Source organism: Manacus candei, unplaced genomic scaffold (assembly GCF_025592945.1).
Source record: "Manacus candei isolate 608988 ecotype Guabito, Panama unplaced genomic scaffold, ASM2559294v1 h1tg000014l, whole genome shotgun sequence".
Taxonomy (NCBI): Eukaryota; Metazoa; Chordata; class Aves; order Passeriformes; family Pipridae; genus Manacus; species Manacus candei.
Window position 1 is genome coordinate 52,394,337 of NW_026138062.1, and position 22,062 is coordinate 52,416,398.

The 22,062-nt window shown below is 43.4% G+C and overlaps 1 protein-coding gene across 1 annotated transcript; it reads right to left on the bottom strand.

Annotated features, from left to right (window-relative positions):
- Positions 1 to 1,265: 1,265 nt before the first annotated feature.
- On the bottom strand, positions 1,266 to 21,161 carry LOC127468012 (TRPM8 channel-associated factor 2-like). Its single transcript, XM_051780705.1, is given in 12 exon segments — positions 1,266 to 3,775; positions 5,348 to 5,685; positions 7,474 to 7,713; positions 8,944 to 9,157; positions 10,127 to 10,221; positions 12,215 to 13,185; positions 15,479 to 16,100; positions 16,103 to 16,111; positions 16,979 to 17,018; positions 17,020 to 17,114; positions 17,198 to 17,292; positions 17,748 to 21,161. Coding segments are annotated over 12 exon segments (3,006 nt in total). The 5' UTR covers positions 17,789 to 21,161; the 3' UTR covers positions 1,266 to 3,529.
- Between the last annotated feature and the right edge of the window lie 901 nt (positions 21,162 to 22,062).

Below are 22,062 nucleotides of genomic sequence, written 5' to 3' on the forward strand. Positions count from 1 at the left end.
CTCTTAGTTGTTTTAGGTGCTGTGGGAATTTCAGGAAGCTCTGTTTCAAAAAGCAATTTGTTGCGTGTGTGGAAAATTCTTCTTTACAAGGTAGTTTAAGATTAATCCCTTGGTTACGCTTTAGTTTTTATGGGATATTTTCCTCTGTTTCACAGTTGCATATGTATGTTTATTTCAAACCATGGGACATTCAAACACACTAATTAATCCCAAACTGGTCATGAGATTGCTTTTGGACTGGTCTAATCCTTGGAGTTAGGAGCTGGATCCCAGTTTAGTACATCCCACACATACTTTCTTTTCATGCTGCAGAAGCAGTAGCAGCTTCTGGTTGATTCTGTGCCTGGCTTTGTATTTTCCAATGTAAGAAATGGCAGTAGCCATGCAACCCAGCTCTGTAGGTTTCAGGTACATTTTTGAACCCTTACCATGAGCTGGACCATATTCAATTTGTCCTGGTCTTATTACTAGCCAATTGGTAAGGCCGTATCCCTAATTAATACCCAGCAGAAGTATTTGTTGCATGAACTACTGTGCAAAAGGAACTGTACTTCCTCAAAGAAAAGAGCCATTCCTGTATTCCAGAAGAGTTTTATGTGGGGAATACAGTGGCCCATTGAAACTTCAGTTTGCTCACATAGCTTGTGCTCTCCAGCTTCATCTGACTGTCCAGAATCTCTGCACCTGCAATAGCTTCTTTTCTTTCTTGTGTAGCCTTAGGCTATCAAGTATTAAAACCCTCAGCAATTTTTTTATCCCACTCCTTCTATTCTCACAGAACTCCCTGCGCCCCTAGCACTCTACTGCTCTGCAATGGAAATCCAACTTGTGCTCTGCTCTGGCAGTAACCAACTCATATTGAATGTTTTCAAGTGTTAGTTCAATCATTCATCCTCTCCAAACACTATTCCCCATCCTCATGAACATTGGTCTTTCCTATTACTAGCACCATTTTACCATGCAAGGCTGACTGGGAAGAGTCCCAAGTCAGGTGCATATAGCACTGAACTCCTGAGCAAAGTGGTCAAAAAATCATGTATGTCACTGCCATAGTGCAGACTTTACTTTCTTTCATGCTGAGGTGATGGTTCATCTAACCTACCTTAGAAGTAGGCAAATCCTCTGCACTCCCTTAGGGGGTGAGTTACCCTAAAGGGAGCCTTGAGTGAGCAGCTCAAATGGCTAATATTTGGAGGCCAAACCAGAACAGACGAATCCCACTTAATCTACTCTTGGTTTGTGGATTACTTCCTAAAATTGCTGCTGGAGAATCAAAGGTTAAAATAACCAATACAATTAGTACAAATTTCTCTAGTAATCTAACTAAATTTTGAGAAACACAGTGAGCAGAATCTGTTATTAAATCAGCAGCTCCTTTAGTACCACTGAGTTCTTTACTGTCAACAGAAGAAAAAGCCATGTTTGAAAATAATTTGCTGCTAGCAAGAAGGGTAATACAAAAGTGGTTAATGAAATTGACAGTTATTGCTATTTTATTTCACATTTGTCCTTGAAGAGGTATTGTGCCTCAGTGTGTTTCCCCAAGTGCCTTGGCAAATCCGATGCTTCAGCTATTAGTGAAATCCCCCTTAGCCTGATAATAATAGGAAAGCCTTCATCAAATCTTTGTTGGGCTCCCTACTAGCAGAAAGGAGTAAATAGAAACAGCAGACAATTTTCCATTAAAAGCAAACTGACTATAAAAATGAAGCCAGTAAGTCTACATGTAATCTGAAAACCTCACCACCGAACCCACCCATTCTTAGTTTATCACAGCACAAAAATCCTCTGTTTCTGGTTTTATTTTTGCTAAGGTCAATGTGGCCTCCTAATCTATTTTACTTTTCTTCCACTTCAGCTCCTGCTCAGGTCGGTCTCAGGTGTGTCCTAGGATTTTCCCATGCATGCTGAATTGTTCTGTAACTGCTGCTTGAAATACAATGTCACAGAAATTATTCAGTGTTTCATGTGTGTCATGATTTAACACCAGCTGGAAACTAAGTACCACGTAGCCACTTGCTCACTGCCTTGCCTCTGAGCAGAGGATGGGGTGTGATGGAGTAGAATAAAAGAAAGGTAAAAGTCATGGACTAAGAACAGTTTAATAACTGAAGGAAAGTAAAATATAACAATAATGCTAATGATAATAATAACAACAGTAGTTGCAATGAAAGGTAGAGAAAGAGACACAGAGAGGAATAAACCCCAGGAAACCTGAGTGATGCAGAGTCCAGTCGCTCACCACCCACTGACCAATGCCCAGCCTGTCCCTGAGCTGTGACCAGTGGCACCCAGCCAACTCCCCCCAGTTTATATACTGATCTGATAACAGATCTGATAGCACTTTGATACATTTTGTATATTTTTTAAGTGGACACAAGCTAAACTTTTATTCATAAACTCATTAGGGATAAATATGCTTCTGTAGGTAGGGTCAGGTCCAAATCTTTATACCATGTAAGTCTTCCGAACCTTCGAACCAGTACTGAGATACTGTTTAAACTATGTATGGCCTCTGCATTTATTTTGTTGGAAGATAAAACTCATACTAGTTGTCAATAAGAATGGAAAAAAGTTTGAAAGACAAAGTAAAATATTAGGCAGATAAATCATTGGGAAATCAGAACTACATCTGAGCCAACACAAAAATGAAAAGCTGTTGTAACAAGTATTTGGGTAATTTCTATTCTGGTCTTTTTTTACTGTCTTGATGAACAGTTGTCTTCCTTCTCTCTGCTCCCTCATGCTGTCAGGTCAGTGCCTGTGTTTTAACTTTTGATGAGCCCATGAGTTAAACCATTACTGACTACAATCAAGTCACCTCTTTGCTTCCACTCTCCCATCTACATTGGCATGTGTCTTATTGTCAGGCCATGGTTAAGAGTGACAGCTACAACTTATAATTGACTTATACACACGAAGCTGCATGTTGGGTCACAGAGTCATAGAATGTAGGAAGAAATCTACAGCATTTCAGTATCAGCTATGTATTATACAACCTGTATATAAACATTACAAGGTCACTTTCATAATAGTAGGTGTGGAAGTTCTGCATAATTAGAGGAATTAAAAATTAGGGATTTTAGAGTAAGAAAAACAATAGTGAAAATCTCATGTCACTGAGGTTATGACTGAAGAGTACAACATTGTGGAGGCTACTATCTGCTTTAAAGATCTATATTCCCTTGACACTGTCCTTGAGACTCTTCCAGTGACTGCTTCACCCTGAAAGCTTCCATTTCATCAGAGAAAGGTTCTGTAGGAACTAAATAAACTCAGAATTACATTCCTCCTGAGGTGAAGAACCCAGAACAAAGCTCATTGGTTATTTAATCTTTCAGAAGATAGCTTAGATTGCTGATCTGCAGACAAGTTCCTGTTGAATTTCTGTTGGGGTTGCTCTCCATTGTCAGCAAGAAGCTGAAGAATCCATTGTAAATCTAAGCACATAGTGAGCTGTCATGCAGTACACAAGGAGAAAAAGATAGGCCATAGCTAGTATGAGAATCAAGATTTAGATAGTTTTCCTCTATGGTTTATAGGATCTCATTGGGTCCTGTTCCCAGCTGGGTAGAGAGGACAGTTCTAGAGACAGTTCTTTCTTGATAGGCCATCCCCAGGCTGTAAAGAATGGAGCCAAATTTTTATTCACCTGCTGAGAAAACTTCCGTGCCCACAAGTTCATCTTAGAAGGGTTGTCTTTTGGGATGGTGGACATTTTCTGGTAGTCAGAGAAGAGGTGGGTGAAGGGGTCCCAACCAAACCCTTCCTGCAACTGATGGAGAAGAATATACTGTAAAAACAATTAAATTATCATTTCACTGGCATTATTCCTGTGTTACAAACAATAGAAGATTTCATAGTTTTCTGCAGTGTCTTTTAGAATGAATGTAAACTTAGATGAAAGCATCCAACTTTCAGGCTTCAGAGTATAACTAGAATACAGAAAAATACCTTCCTATTACACTGGCCTCCCAAAACAAACAGAGATGAAAGATACAGAAATGTCAGCAACCTACTATACAAGCTGCTGCTTTGGAGAGAGGAAAGCTTCTTGTGCAGTGAAAAAGCATCAGAGGATACTGATAGAATATCTAGAAAGAAGGGGCACAGGAGAACAAGGAGTATTGAGAAAACAGGAAGGAAAGATTGTGAGCAGGACATGTTTTGGCTAAGAATAAGAATAAAAGGGATTCATACAGAAAAGCTGCTGTTGCAGAATTGTAGTTGTTCTTTCACATCACATTTATTCCAGCAGTTGTGTTAGTAACCTCCCGTGTTAGACAGGAGGTGGTTACTACATATATATATATATATATATAAAAATATATATATATTTAACTCCAACCTATAAGTGAGAGTGAGGCAGGGGGACAGTGGCCAAACTGGTAAGGTATTGTGGGAAAATTTCCCTTTTTAAAACTTTTTCACTCTGTAAAACTATTTTTATATTCATTGCATGAAAAACCCAAAGGTTTACTCTTCAGCTTGATGATTCAGGTGCTACTCTGGGATGTGAAAAAATCAGGATTGATACTTAAATATTTTGTTGCTCATGTAAGATGTGAGAGCTTCCAAAAAAGGGGGCTGAGGGAAACTCACTTTACATCAGTCAGTAGGTTAAGACATCATAATGGACATTTGCTTTACAGTCCCCAGTTAAAATCAGATTGAGTGCTCTGTCCATTAGACTACTGGTTGCTAAGAGGATTAAGGGAAAGAGGAAAATCTCTCTTGCATGCTTCCCAAGAGAATGCACTTTAATCTAGGACAGGGTTCATGTTTTAAAATCTCATGTTTTATCTCTCTTTAGAGCTGAACCCATCCCCTTCCCACTTGATGGACTACACTGGCTCCACTCAGTGCATTGACTGATAAAACACCCTGCTCTTTGCATGTTTTGTAAAAAGGAGCCTGGCCATAATATTGCTCGAAGCCTGGCTCTTCTAGACATTTTACAATGCCAAGGTTTCTTTACCAACTAGCCCAGTGTCCCACAGGAAATCTGCAGTGGATTAAAGAACTGTGCCCAAGTCTGATCCTCCTTTTCCCATGCTGTATAACAAGCAGCAGTTCCTGTTTCTCTCCTGGGGAGAAAGATTAGTATATTGCAGTAAGCTACCTCCATGAGTGGCTAAGCCCAAGTCTGGCAAAGGAAGGTTTTCAGGAGACATCAGCATTAAACACTCTGTCTATATACCTCACATGTGCTTTCTGAGCCCAAGATGAACCCAGATAGTAAGTAAACGTTTACGAGGCTTGACAGTTTCAGTCACCAAGCTGCAGACATCCCTCTGACACAGGCTTCACTGACTGCACTAAGAATGCACACATTTTTCCCAGTTACCTGCAGGTATGTCTCCAGAGCAGTCCACATGTTCCAGTCCTTTAACTGAGCGCCTTTCCTCAGATACTCTTCTATCCTTTCCTTCCGACACTGTGATTTTAGGGCCTCATGGGCCTGATGCCTGGGAATCCCCAGCACCTTCTCATGAACATAGACAGACCAGAGGTTGCACGTGGCCTCTGTGGTATGAGGGGGAAATTCCCATGCTTGCTGCTGTTGATTGTGTCCCAGCTCATGGATAGGACCCCAAAGACCAGTAGTTTGCATACGCTTCATATCTAACATCTCCTTCACCGAATCTAGGTGGCCCATGATGGGATAGCCAGCGTGCATCCAGCCTGCAGGAAGGACAGGTACCAACACATGTCACTAAGTGCTCACCTCAGTGCCTCTCAGACATAAGTGACTAATCTTTGTTTTCCATTTCTGAGTGTGTTGCCTTTATCTCACAAACCACACTGTACTACTATAAATGACCAATTTTCCCCCTTGTGACGTAAGGAAGTTCATCATGTTTTGCCCTAGCAAGTAGTCAAATAAGCAGTGTAAAGGTAGGACTGAAATATCAGTTAAGCACAGTTTCACCTTCTTTCCCTTTTTATACACAAGCATGCACTCATGGCTGAACTGAGACTGAGATTTTAGGATGAGGGGAAAGGCCTGACCATTGCCCAGAATACTCACAAATTGAGCACAGTTGACACTGACACAACCATGTGATTCGGCACCATGGCAGACCTTGAGTCTTCCTGTGCAGAGTGTGGATACTGCAGGTCTGCACTCCAGGAGTCAGTGGTGTGGATGAGACACATGGAAAACAGAGTTTTCCTGCAAAGCTTGTCATACTTAAGCCTGTTCTTAGCCTTGTAGGATAGCTATTCTGTAAAAAACTTCCCACCATGATGCTGGACAAGAATCTTGCATTACAAGGGAGTTTACTTATTATGACTCCTTTGTGTCTTCTTCCCTAATTGGTCCTTCTTGAAGAAGCCCAAAACTTGATACAAGAGTCATGCCTCCAAATTCAAATGCCTATTGTAACAGGGAATAAGCAGCCCTTTACACTCACTGCATAGGGAGCCTACACAGCTGACTTTGAACAAAAAGACTGCCCAAGTTGGAGAACATGAATGGCAATCCCCTTCCCACAGGAACTCAGATCTTGTGCCTCCTCTTCTTTTAGCAAGAGGGATGTATGCATTTAGCAATCACTGTTCAGGTCCAGTAATGTGAGTGAAACCATTTAGTCCACCCAAACCAGAAGGGAATTTTATGTTTGCAGACTATGATCTTTATAACGGACATTTGCTCAGGATAGCAGAACTTAGTGCTCCCAAGATGTGCCACAAATTCTTTCCATGTGGCTTAGTAAAGAGTTAGGACATCAGGGTTCATGCCAAGCCCTTGTGTCTTTGTGGGATGATGAATTTAACCAGTATATTTTGAAAAATCACTGAACAAAATTTTTATCGCAAAGTTCATTTACCATATAATTTGACTCTAGATCAAAGGCACTCAGTTCTCAACTGGAAAAACTGGAGTGGGAAGCATCAGCTGCAAAACCACACACTCATGGGCTTTGACAGCAATACAGGTTCTACTTCTCCACTGCCATCCTCTCAGGCACATATTTTTGGGCTAAGGTTTGCCCAGAGTAACCTTTGTGGAGCCCATCTCCAGCAAGTAGGCACTTGGAGGTTTAAAAATTGTCACTGAACACATAAAACCAATCCTGTGGCTGAGGCAGAGAAAAAATAGAAATCGGGTCACTGTCTCCCAGCTGTACTGGCATTCAGGAGGGAGAATGAGTAACTACATGTGAGCTAAAGCCACTGCAGTCAGCAGCTCTGCATCTTAACATACCCAGACAGAAGAACAGCTGAGGAGACAACAGTAGTTTTGAGAGCAGGGAGTCATCTGAAAAGGTCAATATGTTTTTCAAGCCCTGCTTTACCACATTTCCACCCTGATGGAGTATCTCGCAATTATGCAAGGGTCACAGTCATTTAACACCTCGCATATGTTCCCTGTCTGGTTTTAGCAAAATAACCTTGAAGGAACAGACACTGCTGTTGGAGGCCACTTGTCTCTTAGCCCTTGAGAAGGCCATATGGCAATGTACCTACCACATGAGATCTGGACATCTGTTACAATCCTCTCTGGCCTTGGGAATTTTGTTGGTATGGCTGCCAATTTGCTTATTGCCACCATGATCTCATTCCACAGGGTCAGCAGCGGCCGTGGGTTCTCCATGTGGCGGACGCTGTCGGAGGGCACCGTCAGGATAAGATTCTCAACAGCCAGTTCTGCCCAGGGAGCAGGGTAGTGTCGGATACAGGCCTTCCACTGTCTTTCACAGGTCTCCCCTACATCAACAACAAAGGAAATAGATTTTAGAGCAGCTCTGACTTTTGAGCACACTTACAGAGGTCAGGCTTGGAGAAGTAGACTGTGGTCACAAAATTTGCATGGAAAACAGTTCCATGACTGGGGGTAGTGGCTGTTAAATAGTCAATCCTTATTCTGTGCTTAGGAAGTCTCCCCGGGCTCTTTAATGGGTAGGAAACAGACAGAAAAGGACTGGCATGTAACAGAGTAACATAGCAAGAACAGATCCCTGTTTTCCATCAGAGAACAAGAAGCATCAAGTTTCTCCAGTGTCTGATTTCTTCTTCTCTAGCAGAGATTTGCTGTTTCACACAACAACCCTGGTTCTGTTTAGTTTGACAGAAGAGCAAGAAGAAATTGCATCCAGGAAGACAAGAGAAACTGCTGGAAACATGAGAAATTCATCAGAGATTTATTGTAGAGACTAGAGATGGCCAGATGGGGGCACAGTAAAGCAGGCAGAGAACAAGGCATGCTTTGTCGTGGCAGAGGTCAGTCTCCCTCTTTTGGTTTAAAACCATTACCCCTTGTCCTATCATGACAGACCTTGCTAAGAAGTATGTCCCCATACTTCTTAAAGCCCCCCTTTAAAGGCCACGATAAGGTCTCCCAGGAGCCTTCTCTTCTCCAGTCTAAACATCCAAACTCTTTCAGCCTTTCCTCACAGGAGAGGTGCTCCAGCTGCTCCAGTAATCTTCACGGCCCTCCTCTAGACCCACTCCAACAGGTCCATGTCTTTTCAATTTTGAGAGAAGGATTTTCTGGGGGACCATGTCAAAGGCCTTACAGAAGTTAAGATAGACAATATCCATAGCCCTTCCCTTGTCCACTGATGACTCCATCATAAAAGGCTGCTACGTTGGTCAGGTAGGGCTTACTCTTGCTGAAGCCATGCTGGCTGTCCCAAATCGCCTCCCTGTTCTCCATGTGCCTTAGCATAGCATCTCAGAGGATCCATTCCATGATCTTTCCAGGCACAGAAGTCAGGTTGACAGTCCTGGGGGCCACCTTTCTACTGTTTATAAAAATGCGTAGAAAAATGGGAATCCCAGAGGACACAACAGTGAGGAAACTAAAGCTGGCTATTCCTAAACCCAAGCATTTTTTAAGACCTTCCTAAGCACAGGACCATTTTTACTTTCAGTCACAGGGACAGCATCATCTGTGAGCGGCCCTAAGGAAAAAAGCTCTAAGGTAAACAAACATACCAAGCTTGAAGAAAGGAGCTCTGACTGCCCCTTCCACTGTGATGGGCACCTTCCCCAGGACACTCTTTGCTGGTACTATGATGTAAATCAGGCCACCCCAGAGGCAAGAAATGGACTGCTTCTGGCAGGCAACATCACAGGTGCGTATTACCACTGGTGCCCGTTTCAGCTCTTTGGCATTAGAGAGGTCATCTGTGTGACACCCAATCTGCACCTGCCAAACAGAAGCATAGGAACAGCTGATCAAAGGTGTCCGAGTGCAACCTGGCAACCTGACCTCAACATCCTGAACTCTCTGCTACAGCACTGTCCCTGCAGAGCACACACGCAGAAGCAGCCTTCCGGCTCCAGCCTAGTTCAGCTTTTCAGCCTGTGGTGGCCAGGATCAGTAAATACAATGAAAAAAGCTGATAAAGTTCAATGCTATCCCTGTCTCAGACAGTCTTACAGCTATTCTCCCATTATTACTGGCTCAGCTACATCCTTCACCAGCTGGTCAGGGTACCATAGTGACTTCTTTCACTACACTATACTTGCATTGGTCATTCCCCTATCCTTTACCAGCATCAAAGTCACGTCCTGTAACATAGGAGATGGAGAGATGTGCACATGGCTTACATCTTTTATTGTGCCTTCTCCTTGGACCTCTTGCAGGAAAACAAACAGCATATGGCTGCAGGATCAGACAGATCACCTGAATTAATTTTGCATTTCAGCTGCAGGAAGGCCACTGCAAAAAATGTTCAAGCAGGTAAGCGTTTACCTGTGTCATATTTTGTGGAGAATGGGATCCCAAGTAACAGTGTATCTCTGCTCTGGATACATCTACACGAGCATTAATGACAGCACTGTCAAAGTAATTTATGAGAAATCTGAAGAGATGGAATCAAGTTTGGTGCATAGAAGGGCCCAGTCCTCTTTGCACAATAACAGAACAAACATAGTTGCCCTCAAGCAGCGGCCACACTCAATTATCCCTCCAGCACACAAAAACAGGAAGAATGCAAAAGAAAAGAGTAAGAACATGAGGTGAAAAAATGATAACAAAGCATTTGAAGTGCCACAGGGTGGCAGCAGTAGGAAAGGACTGAAAAGGTAGCAAAAAACATTAAGGAGAAAATTTTTGAACACTCACCTGTCAAATACAGAAGTGTAAACTAAAGCCAAAATAGAGAGACCTTACCTTCAGACCAGCACCGACCACTAGGCATGGGCATGTTATAACTGCTGTGTGCCCTTCAGGGAGGTAGAGTCCTGTACTCCTCCAGGCTGTCTTACCTAAAGGTAAGAGATAACACAGTCCTGAACAGTCAAGCACTTCTTTGTCCTGACCATTACAGATTCTGGAGATTTCAAGTTTCAGCAGGAGAATAATCTTCCATCCTTTTCTTATCCCTTGCTCTACACTCAGAGAACCATCTCGCATTTTACCCAACCTGTCAGAAATACAGTTTCAAAGCTGTAGGGTAGCAGCATGAACAAGAACATTAAACCATTAATAAGCAAGCCCACACAAATTTGAACTTCTGGAAATTCCAAGCTTAAATGCATTTACTAGTACCTTTTAAAAAAATACATAATAATAAAAAAAGAAACCAAAATTCCAACACCTCCTCCACTCAGATCCTCTTACCCTAAAGCCCTCATAAGGGGTGCCAACTATGCTGGTATTCAACACAGTTGAAGTTGTAATGGTCATAAAATATTTCCCAAATAACAGACTGACAGGAGCATTGCATTTTTCCTTATTGACTGTATTTTTCCAGCACAAGCTGCAGCCCACAGGAATTCCCATTTCTAGCTGACTGAAGTTATGAGAAGGTCTAAAGAGACCGTTCCATGCTAGGTATCCCATCATGTCACTACAATTCAGCACGTTTCTAGACACTCTTCTCTTGGAAAAGCAAGTCTCCTCATCCTAGATCTCTTTAAATACTTGCAATACATAGTGAAAAACTGACCCATCTCTACCATACATATTGGGTACATTCTACTCCCAAGGTCTGACATAAAGTTTACTTAGGCATGTTTCAATACAAACACCAAAAGTCCTAAAAAGAGCTGAACTGTCGTAAAGCACCCAGCTTACAACCCTTCCTGTCATCCAAGAAAGCAAGACCAGTTTTGTCAAGCAAAATCTAATCCACAGAAAAATGCCGATTAGACTATATCACAATGTTTTACCAGTTCATTTCAGTTTTGCTGAATTTGCATCAAAGGTAGTTTTGAATGGTGTTCAGGGTTTGCTAGCATTTCTTTCTTTTTTATTTATGTGAAATTACACAAATTCTGAATATTTCTCTTCAAACAAAATACTGTGTTTGAGTCAATCCATTCAGTTCAACCAACCCTAACAATTTTCCCCTTTTGTCCAGACTCATTCATGCTAAAACCAGTGAGAAGTTATTCCACAACTTTTCTCTTTGCATAACCTCTGCAGTCAGGCATTGCCACTCCAGAAACAGTCTCCTTCATCTCATTAGAACAGTCTGGAAACAACTCCTCTAAATCATATCCTAATACCAAAAAACCCCCCATAAAATCTCAAGATTAATGCGTCCAGGGGATAAAACTTACTAGTGGAATTTAACCTAGAGTTTAAACATAGCAGTTATGAGCAGGAATCTCAGCAAACTTGTACAGATACAAGGCCTAAGCGTAGACAAATCATTAATGGTGTAATTACAAATACCTTGGCTCCAGTGGTGGTGTCAGCCCAAGAAGTTCCCAACATACTTCCAGCCTCCCGTTTTCACCCCCAAAACCAGATCTTCACTCCACTAACTGTGCTGATACAGCAAGATGTGAGACTGTGCTCTAACTCAAGTTGAAATTATCTAGATAACAAAAATCCCTTATGTTTCTAACTCCTACCTCTTTGTAGGATGTCTCCATAGATGGCTGTATCAGTACCACTATGACAACAGCAACCTGTAGTGTAGAGCACAGGGTTTCCTAAAGAAGCTTTATTGCCAAAGCCATTGTGCTGTGCAAGTACCCTGGGGTACCACTTGTTAGGGGGTTCATCTTCCCCAGGTGCCTGTGCACCAACAGTGAGGAAGAAGGACTTTCACAGGGTGTTTCAGAGTGCTGAAATCAGAGCTGGCCACAAAAGGATCCCATCTGCCACTACACAGAAGTTGGCCTCCTCTCAAGCCCCCAGTGAAATTGCACATGTTCAGACATACACAGACGGATGCATGCTGAGGCTGGGCACCACACTGACCCCAGCAACAGGACGTTTCAAGAGGACAGGAGATACACTCCTCACCTGGGTTTGTGCCATCAATTTCCACAGTGACAGGGAGGGCACAGACCCCAGCAGCACATTTCTGCACCAGGGCTGCACTGTCTGTCATGGTGAGGGACAGCTCGGTTGCCATGCAGAGCAGGACTGCCTCTTTGGAGTTTCTCTTGACAGGGCAGTGCCTGCTGACCTGTGGGATCCCACTTCTCTGAAGCACTTTGGTCAGGATGCGGTGCAGCGAGGCATACGCTGGGCAGTCGTGGGCTGGGATGCGCAGGAAGGCAGCACAGTCCCGTGCTAGGCAGTGCAGCCAGTCCTTCAGGGGCTCCGTGAGCTCCTCACGTTTGTTCACCTGCGTGCTGAAGAGCAGGAGTGCCTTGCGGAAGTGGTAGTGCTCCCCAGGCCCCACGGGCCGGTGCTTGGCCGCCTGGCCACTCTGCCCCAGGATACTCAGCCCAAAGCGGTTCAGGATTTTGTTGCCAGGATATTCTGCCACAGCAGCTTTGCCACAGTTCTGAGAAGCCCAGTACCAGGCCTGGCCTCCCACCAATAGGCCACCTCCCTCTGCCACGAAAGCGTGAATCCTTTCCGCCTCTCTGTCGCTGTAAGAAGAGCAGCAGTACACGCTGAGGTCACCTGTCAGCTGTGACACCTGCGACTTCACCCCTTCCAGAGAGAGGAGACTACACATTTTCTTCAGGCTGGGATCCACACCCACCAGCCCCTTTCTCCCGGCATCCAGCCAGCAGACAGCATTGAGCAGGAATCTGGCCAGCTTTGGGGAGAACAGATGGCTCTCGTGGGTTGCCACCACAACACGGCCTCGGCCATAGTGTGCTGCAGCCAAGAGGCAGCGGTGCGAGCTGTCCAGGCAGAGGGGGAAGGAGAGTACACCATGCACCAGCAAGGTGGAGGGAATGCCCCCCGTCATCAAGTCCAGCTCCAGCACATCACGTAGGAGAAACTCAGCATCAAGGCTGAGGTTGGCCTGGTGCCTGCAGAATCAAGACAGGTCCAGGTTAGCCCCCATCCCACAATTCTTGGCTCAAAAACAACCTCATCCATCCTTGCCTATTCTTCCTCCCTCGTCCTAGTACATCATGCTGTCAGTTCTTTCATTAAAAAAAATAAAATACAGCAATATCTCATTTTTTTTCTTTTTAAAGCCTCAGGTTCTATAACCAATCAAATCTGTAAGAATCTCAGCACTCATTTAGAAAAAGGAAAGAACAGGCCAAAAGGAACTTTCTAGATCTCTGACTTTGAAGAGCCAGTTGAAAATCTAAATACATTGCAGAAACTCAAAAATCAGACCCTTCATGTTTTTTAAACTGCAGACTTAAACTGCAAATGGTGTGGGAATTGGCAAATCTATAACAGAAACTTTCTCCATTTGCCCCGCCCTAGTTTTTAACAACTAGGCAAGCCCAAAAGATTTCTCTCTGCCACTGTTGAGAACTGAAGAAGGAGAGCAACGACAGATGGGCTATATGGACAGGCAGACACACAGCTAGACAAATAATGAGTGATTTCAAGTTGAATTGTTGCCCTAAAACATAGACCTCACATTACCTCACATTGTTGGTTTCCACAATATAAAGAGATTAGGCTGTGCAAGGCCCTCTTATCTCTGTTACTTCCATATAACTCCTTTATGTCACTGTGGATATAGACATGCTGAATGACTCTCATTTGCTTTGTACACACTTTCTCCTGGTTCTGTCAAACAGTTTTCCCCCAACACCTGTAAAGTATCTGTTGTTACGTGGCCATTGCAGCCAAATCAGTAAGAATAAATTATGTTGCCCTCCTGCACACCTGTATCACAGGAATTAAATCTGCAGCTCTCCTTCGGTTACTACTTTACTGAGACCCTTTGTCACACAGAGTATGTGCCCTGGCTTATGTCACAGCACCTACCTCAGACTGCAGTCAGATTCTCTGTACACAAAGCTGCCAGGAAGGCCTAGAGGCACAGAGTTGTTGTGTTACACAGAAATTAGATACCTAAATTTCTCTGTGGCTCTGGATTGAATAAAAATCACCACAGAAGCAACCTAAACAAGGTATATTTCACCTTAGTTACCATTTAAAGTCATAATAATTGTGATGCAGTTTTTCTCTGCTGAATTCTCCAGCCCTCTCCCTTTTCTATGCACTGTGCATGAAGCAGTGGGAACATGCCTGTGCAATACAGGTGGGGACAAAAATGAACCAACAAATTTTAAATAATAACTTTATTTGTTAGCTCTATTCTAAGCATCTCACTGAATCCAACAGCTAAGATTTCTACTACCTTTATTACTAAATAAATTGAGCATCCAGAAAGTATCAAATCAAATTGTTTTGAAAATATTAGAAATTTAGTATTATATATCCACAAGGAAAAGGCTGTGAAGGAAAGACTTGCAGGGAATTTTACTGCAACTGTTGTGGCTTTCCCTACAGTGAAATGAAGCTGCCACACAGCAGAAGCGCAGCAGCACTCATGCTCCTAGGAGAACCTGCTGTGCCTTGTGTAACTCAGAGGACTAAGTGGCAACAGGCACAGCAACTGGCAAGGGGAGGAGGGTGGCAGAGCAATGCCCAGGACTCCAACCACTGGTCGGCTGTGTGATATGAGTCATAACAGCTCTGAGTTTTACACCTGATGCTCCAGGACCCAAAGGGACAGGCTGGAATCCCAAACAAACTGTGAGCACTGAGATTTCCAGTCCTCAGCCCATGTCAGAACTGAGAAGGAAGGTGGCACCCAGCCTGCTTCCTCACCTCTGGGGCGGCCCCAGGGTCTCACCTACAGAAGGTGAATTCCTGCAAGTAACAGGCTAAACAGGTTTAGCAGCTGTCAGCCAAAGCCTGGCCCAGAGGGCTGCCCTGGTGCTTCATCACCAACCTGTTTTTCAGCTATGGGAAAATTACCCTAATTGTACAATGTGGGGAGAGGGAAAGGAGTTCCTCCTCCTGTCCCTCCGTTGCTGTGTGTTGCACTCAGGTACACTTGATCAGGCAGAATGCTCTAAAAGATGGCTCCCCTCATTTTCTTCTCCCTGAATGGATTCCCTGTGTCTGTCTCAGCTGCACTGGAAGCAGTAGAAAACACCATTCTTTCCAATTACAAAGAGTGGAAAGGTTCCCTTTAAACTGGAAGACAACAGTTGCATCCCATCCTGGCTATTAAAGAACCAGCATTCACCGTCATCCTCAACTCTCACCTCACAAATCTTCTATAAATAGCTCACTTGCACAACCTGAACCATTGTTTAAATAGAGAGCAATTCAGATACTCACGGGACAACTAATGGGATCTTGGGAATTTTCTTAGCTACTTTGAAGATGCCTTTTTCCACAGCGTTTCCTGTGAAGTACACACCAGCCACGCTGGTCACCTGGTTCCCAGGGAATTCGAACAGCACTTTCTCCTTGCCATGTTGACTAGCCCAGTGCCAGGCTTGGCCTCCAATGAGGAGCCCTCCGCCCCCTTTTACAAAGCCAACCAGGTCTTTTGCCTTCGAGCTGTCATAGGCATCCACACAGTACACTCCCAGGGAGGGGCTGAGCTCTGCCCCAGCCTGTACTTTAGTGCCAGCCCTGAGCAGCACCTGGGAGAGGGAATCCAACTGAGAATGAACGCCAACCAGGGCCTCGGGGCAAGGCTTGAGCCACTCCACAGCATTTCTGAGGAACTGGGAAAACTTGGAGTCCTTCAAGATTCCTTCATGGGAAACAACCACCATCCGGCCCTTCCCATACTGTGAAACAGCGATCAGAACTTGCTTCTTGGCACTCAGGAGCACAGGGTAGGCATCCTCCCCAACAAGTAGCAGTTCACAAGGAACAAAACTGCCAGTGAAGTCCCATGGTCCAACACTGTCCACTAACAGCTCATAGATGGCAGAGGGTTTCATCTTAGGAAGCTCCTATCTGGTGGAGAGAAGACCAACATCCATTACAGCATGGTTTAGCAATAAAGGACAGCTGTAACAACCCCGTGGAGTAATTTTCTTGTCTAGTAGGAACTCCAAACAAAAAGGAATCGGCTTTGTGGACACAACTTTTTGGGGGATTTGGTATTTTTTTTGTTTGCTTTTTGGCTTTGTTATCACCATATTTACCATTTAAATAATTTTAAAAATTATTTTAAATTAGACTTAAATTTAAAATTTAAATTTAAAAATTAAAAAATTAAAGTGACAAGTATATCAAGATGATGGAGGCAAAGAAAATGACTGCTTCAACAAATTCTGCTAAGCACCATGGGACAAAATAGGGAAATACAGGTATTCACTTTCCCATCAACATTTTATTTGGAGAGGGAGAGTGCCAGAGGTTCCAGGAAGTCTATTAGGAACTTGCTTAGTAGAGGTGGTTTACACAGAAACACCCAGAAGATGAAAAGATTGTATCAACAGAAAACACAACATAATTCAAACATGCAGTTCATATTTTAGCTCCTAATTGGATATGTACAGAGCTACACACAGTTGCTGCAACATGCTGTTCCAAAGTTGTATTTTTCTACCTTCACTTAGGCCCTACAAGCTCTTGCTTAGTATTAGAAGTTGCTCTGAGGCTGGGGGAGAGCAAGCACAAACAATGGAGACAACCAACTCCCCAGAATAACTTCAGTTTAAGTCACACAGTACCTAGGAGAGCAGGTCTGGGCACAGGAGATTCATGCCCTAGTTCTCTGATCCAAACTGCTTTGCAATCTCAAGAAAATAATTTCTCTTTTCTGTAGCTTCGTTTCATCTGTTTTCCCATCTACGAGGTAAGGGGGGTGGTACTAACCTTGATTGCCAAGCCCTTTGGGGTCTATGGGTGTCACGTGCTATTAAGGCTCCCTCAGTTTGAAAGTTTGGCTTAGCTTTTCCCTGAGGTTGTCTTCTGTTGAGCTGCAGCAGCTGTGACTGTGCAAACAGGAAGACTTTGAGACAGAGAGTACAACCCACTCTCACGCAGTTTCTGTCATTCAGGACTCAGAGGAGTGACTTGGAACGCAACACTTACTGCATGAAAGGAGCTGCACCACGGGGGCGTGGCCCTTTCCTGGGCAGCATCCTGTGCCAACACCAGTCTTCACATGCATTTCATATTTGGCTACCCTGAAAGCAAATACTTGTTATGCAAACGCGGGAAAATGGTAAGTCCTGGGGCAGCTGCATCCTTGATTTGGATTTGTCACAAGTCCCAGAGTGCTTAGAAACAGCAACCTGATCAAGAATGACAGTATCATTCTCATTTCTTATCCTCTGGACATGCCTGGAAGCTCTGTTTTTCCATCCAAACTACCATGAGACTCCACTGTTGTTTAACATGAGATTTATGAGTCAAACATGCTGATTAACATAGGACAAAAACTACACTTCCCATTGTGCTGGTTTAAAAACCCAGCAGGAAAATTAACCCCACTCAAGTTGCCCACTCCCCTGATCCCTTACAACAACGGAGGAAATACTTGGAGAGGCCACAACTTGGAATCACAATTTTCCTGAAAAACTTGCCATAACCACATCAGTATCAATTAAAGAGGGAACAAAAGAGAGAGTGCTCTACTCACAAAAGCGTATCCACCACCGAACAAACAAAAACACTTCCCATAGAGAGCACCCGCCATCATTTTCTCAGACAAAGGCAAGATGGCATCTGACCCCCTCTCTGTCCACTGGACTGTGTGGCTCAGGAGAACAAAAGCAATGGGGCAAACAAGTTTCTGCAGGCTTGAAACAATGGAAAACGGGGGCAAAACAAGACCTGAGAAGCTATTTTGTCTGAATAAGGATTGATGCTGCTGAGCTGTTCACTCCACTCTGCTAGACCAGGTGATCAAGGCCCCATCCAACCCAGCTCTGAACACTTCCATGGATGAGGCGCACACAACTTCTCTGGGAAACCTGTTCCAGTGCCTTACCATCCACACAGCAGAGAATTTCTTCCTAACATCTAATCTAAACTTGCCCTCTTTCAGTTTAAAGTCAGTACTCCTTGTCCTATCACTCCATGTCCTTGTAAAAAGTCCCTCTCCAGGTGTCTTGTAGTTTTGTTCAGGTACTGGAAGGGGTTCTAAGGTCTCCCCAGGGCCTTCTCTTCTCTAGGCTGAACAACCCCAACTCTCTCAGTCTGTCTTCATATGAGAGGTGCTCCAGCTCCCCGATCATCTTGGTGGCCCTCCTCTGGACTTGTTCCAACGGGTCTATGTCTTCCTTGCACTAGGGACTCCAGAGCTGGATGCAGTACTCCAGGTGGTGTCTCATAAGAGTGAAGCAGAGGGGCAGAATCCCCTCCCTCAACCTGCTGGTCCCACTGCTTTTGATACACCCCAGGACATGATTGGCTTTCTGGGCTGCAACACATTGCCAGGTCATGTTGAGCTTCTTGTCGACCAACATCCTCAAGTCCTTCTCAGAAGGGCTACTCTCAATTTATTCTCCATGTAGCCTGTATATGTGCTTAGAATTGTTCTTCAGGTGTTCTACATGATGATTACCCTACAGGACTAGATTTGAAGTAAACTTAGAAAAACTTCTTAGCCCCCACCTTTCTTCTTATCACAGGATCTGAAAGCTAACAACCTAGACTGGATCTGGGAGGACTGCTGCTCCCTGGCATTTATCCAGAGCAAGGTGTGGCTGCCTTGCAAAGGATTTTAACTCTCTCAACTGAAAGCAATTGTCGCCATATAAGAGAATTTCCAATTCCTATGTAATCACAGTTTCTCCATTTCAGTTGTGTTAAGCATTTCAGTGTGGAGAGAGGGAAGGAAGTGCACTCACTAGACCCAGAACAGACACAACTACAGATGATCTCTTTCAAGAGAGAGATGGGAGAAAACACAGCAGGGACAGAGAACACACATGGCTAACAAGAATTGAAGGAAGCTACAGAAGACTGATCTGTATGTCTCTCGTGTCAGTCAGGAGGAAACAACTACTGTTGGGCACACACAGAAGGAAGGGGAAGATCTTGGCTCCTAGCTGCCTTCCTTCTTAACATGGAAGTACAAATTCTCTATGACAGTGTCTCAGACAGATTTTTGATCCCTTGTCTTCCCTTCTGCCCCTTATACCTCTCACCTCCAGACAGTTCCTACTCCCTGCAGAGCTGACAAAATTGAGAGTAGGTATTGGAGCATACATTTATAAATCCTGCAAGATGCCTAACTCTATCATAGCCTTTTTTCTGTCTCTGGAAAAGGGACAAAAATGCCGTGGGAAGATAATCGGATTTCATTAAATACATACTTGAGATTGTATCATCTGCTGTCCAGAAGCCATCACACACAAGCAAAAGAGATGTGCTACAAAGGAAGGAATACCCCTTGGTCCACTTAGGAAGAATATCTATGAGATAGATGACCTGGAGGAGCTCTAAGGGTGAGTAAGGGAACAGATTTTATGTGTCAAGTGGTCAGTCACTCTGGGTGAGCCTTTAAGGTCCCTGTAAACCCCGCGAGGATCTTCATGAGTCAAAAGTACGGGATTGTGGAGAACCTGTGAGGAACAGGACAAAAGACACAGGACAGCCAGTGGGGTGGATCACGTGTTAAGAACACAGGCAGCCTAAGTGAGGGAGACACACAATTCCTAGGGACTTGGCTGTTCTTCTTAAATAGAGTGGACCCATGGGCTTTCCACTCTTTTCTCTATTTCAGATTTACAGTCCACCTGTCTTCTGCACAATAACCAAAACCCACGTATGCTGCAAACCCTGCAGCTAGTAAGGAATTGGTGGACTCTTTCTTCTTCACATGTTTTTTGACAAATTGAGCAAGGAGAGGAGTGCCGACATTTGGCATTTGCCGAAGAGACAAAAATACTTATATTCATTATACCTATTCATCATCAACAAGGTTTTAAACTGAGAGAGGGTAAATTTAGATTGGCTATAATGAGGAAATTTTTTACAGGGACAGTAGGGAGACACTGAAATAGGTTGCACAGAGAAGCTGTAGATGCCCCACCAGTGAAAGTGTTCAAAGTCAGGTTGGATGGGGCTTTGAGTAACCTGGTTTAATAGAAGGTATCACTGCCCATGACAGGGGGTTTGGACTAGGTGATCATTGAAATCCCTTCCACCCAAACATTCTGTGATTCTGTGACTTGTGTGCTGTGTAGCACAAATACAAATTTAACACACATAAAAACTGTGAGGATGCTTCAAAGTTCTATGGCACATTCTTATAAAGAAAAGCAGTGTCTACATTGCAAGACTAACCGGGCTCTGCAGCTGGTCTAAGCACTCAAGAGAGAGCCTGGGCTGGTGTTGGGGCAGTAATGTGCTCAGTAGCCTGCACTGCTGGAGGATCAGGAACTTGGTCTTAGCCAGTGTGTGCTCCCATGCATACAGCATCCAGGGTAACTGTGAGGCTGGTCCATTTCTGAATGGGCTCAAACTTGTGTTTCCGTGGATGTGACAACTCCCAGAACTGAACATTCTTTGCCCTATACCTGTGAAAGTATAAGCACCCTGAAGTCACCACTGGGCTATGTTAGGTAAGCTAAAGCAGTAAGCCATGAGATGTAAAGATCAAGCAATGGGCAAAAAAGGTGGTGAGATAACGCAAGAGATTCAGATGCAACTGACTGCAAACGAAAGAGAACACAACACTTGGACAACCAGCTTTCTTAAAAAGTGCTCAAAACTATGGCAAAAGAAGGCACCTAGTGCAGATCATAGAATCACAGAATATCTCAAGTTGGAAGGGGCCTGTAAGGATCATTAAGTCCAACTCCCTGCTTCTCACAGGACTGCCTAAAACTAAACAATATGAGTAAGAGCATTGCCCAGATGTTTCTTGTACTCTGACAGGCTTGGTGCCTGACCAAGCACTCTCTCTGTAAAGAACATTTTCCTAACATCCAATCTGAACTTCCCCTGACACAGTCAGAGAAGAGAGATGGAGAAGGTGCAGGCAGCCAAGCAGGAAAGCTTGAATGGAAAGACAAAATTAGAAAAAAATACATTAAAAGAAAACCTTTCCAAGGTTACATAATAAAATTTTAAAAAAAATCAAAATCGAAATACATCCTAGGAAAATAGAGCCAAAGAAGTAGATTAGGTTGCAAATTAATGAGAACTCTAAAATTAGATCAAGAAAGAAATTAACAAAGAAAGTTATCCATAATTACTGTTATTGGTGTTATTTTCATATGGCACTTCACAGCAATAGATGACAAAACATTACAATTTCTAAGCCTGGTGAAATGTTGCTGTGCTTTAAGGAATAAAAACCAAACATGAATTGCCCATCCTTTCTGGTGGTATTAACATACACACATTAGGGTAGACTCACTGGCTAACAGGATGCAAAGAAATATAAAATCAGAACATCTATACATACATTTGTCTAGTAATCTTGATTGCTTTTAAGGCAAGGAAAGAACAAAATGAAAGCAGCTGATGAAACTTAACTAGGTATTTTAAAATAATTTTGCATCTGGAAAGGTAAATAACATCTTAATTAAAATTAATTTTATTAACTTTCTATGAATTGAAATTAGGCTGATGAGCTATGAACAGTAAAGGCAGGAATATGCTGAATCAGAAGAGATGTCTATACAAAAAAATTGCTGTTTAGTCTTTTTGAAAATCTACATCTGTGATCAACAAAGGACAGTGTATATATCACATAAATGAAATTACTAAAAAATAGAAGAGAATGTACAGAAGCAAAGGAGAAGAAATCATAACCATACCAGGAAATAATTTTTTAAAAATTAAACCTCGCCTATCTGCAAATCCTACGGCCCATAGTTTCAGAAAAATGTTGACATCTGTTGGTGAACAAGGAGCAGAGCAGCTCAGAAATCCCAGGGAACTGCAGATACAGAGAGCCCTTTTCCAATCCAGTGCTGGAGGGCTGAGTCTCAGGCATG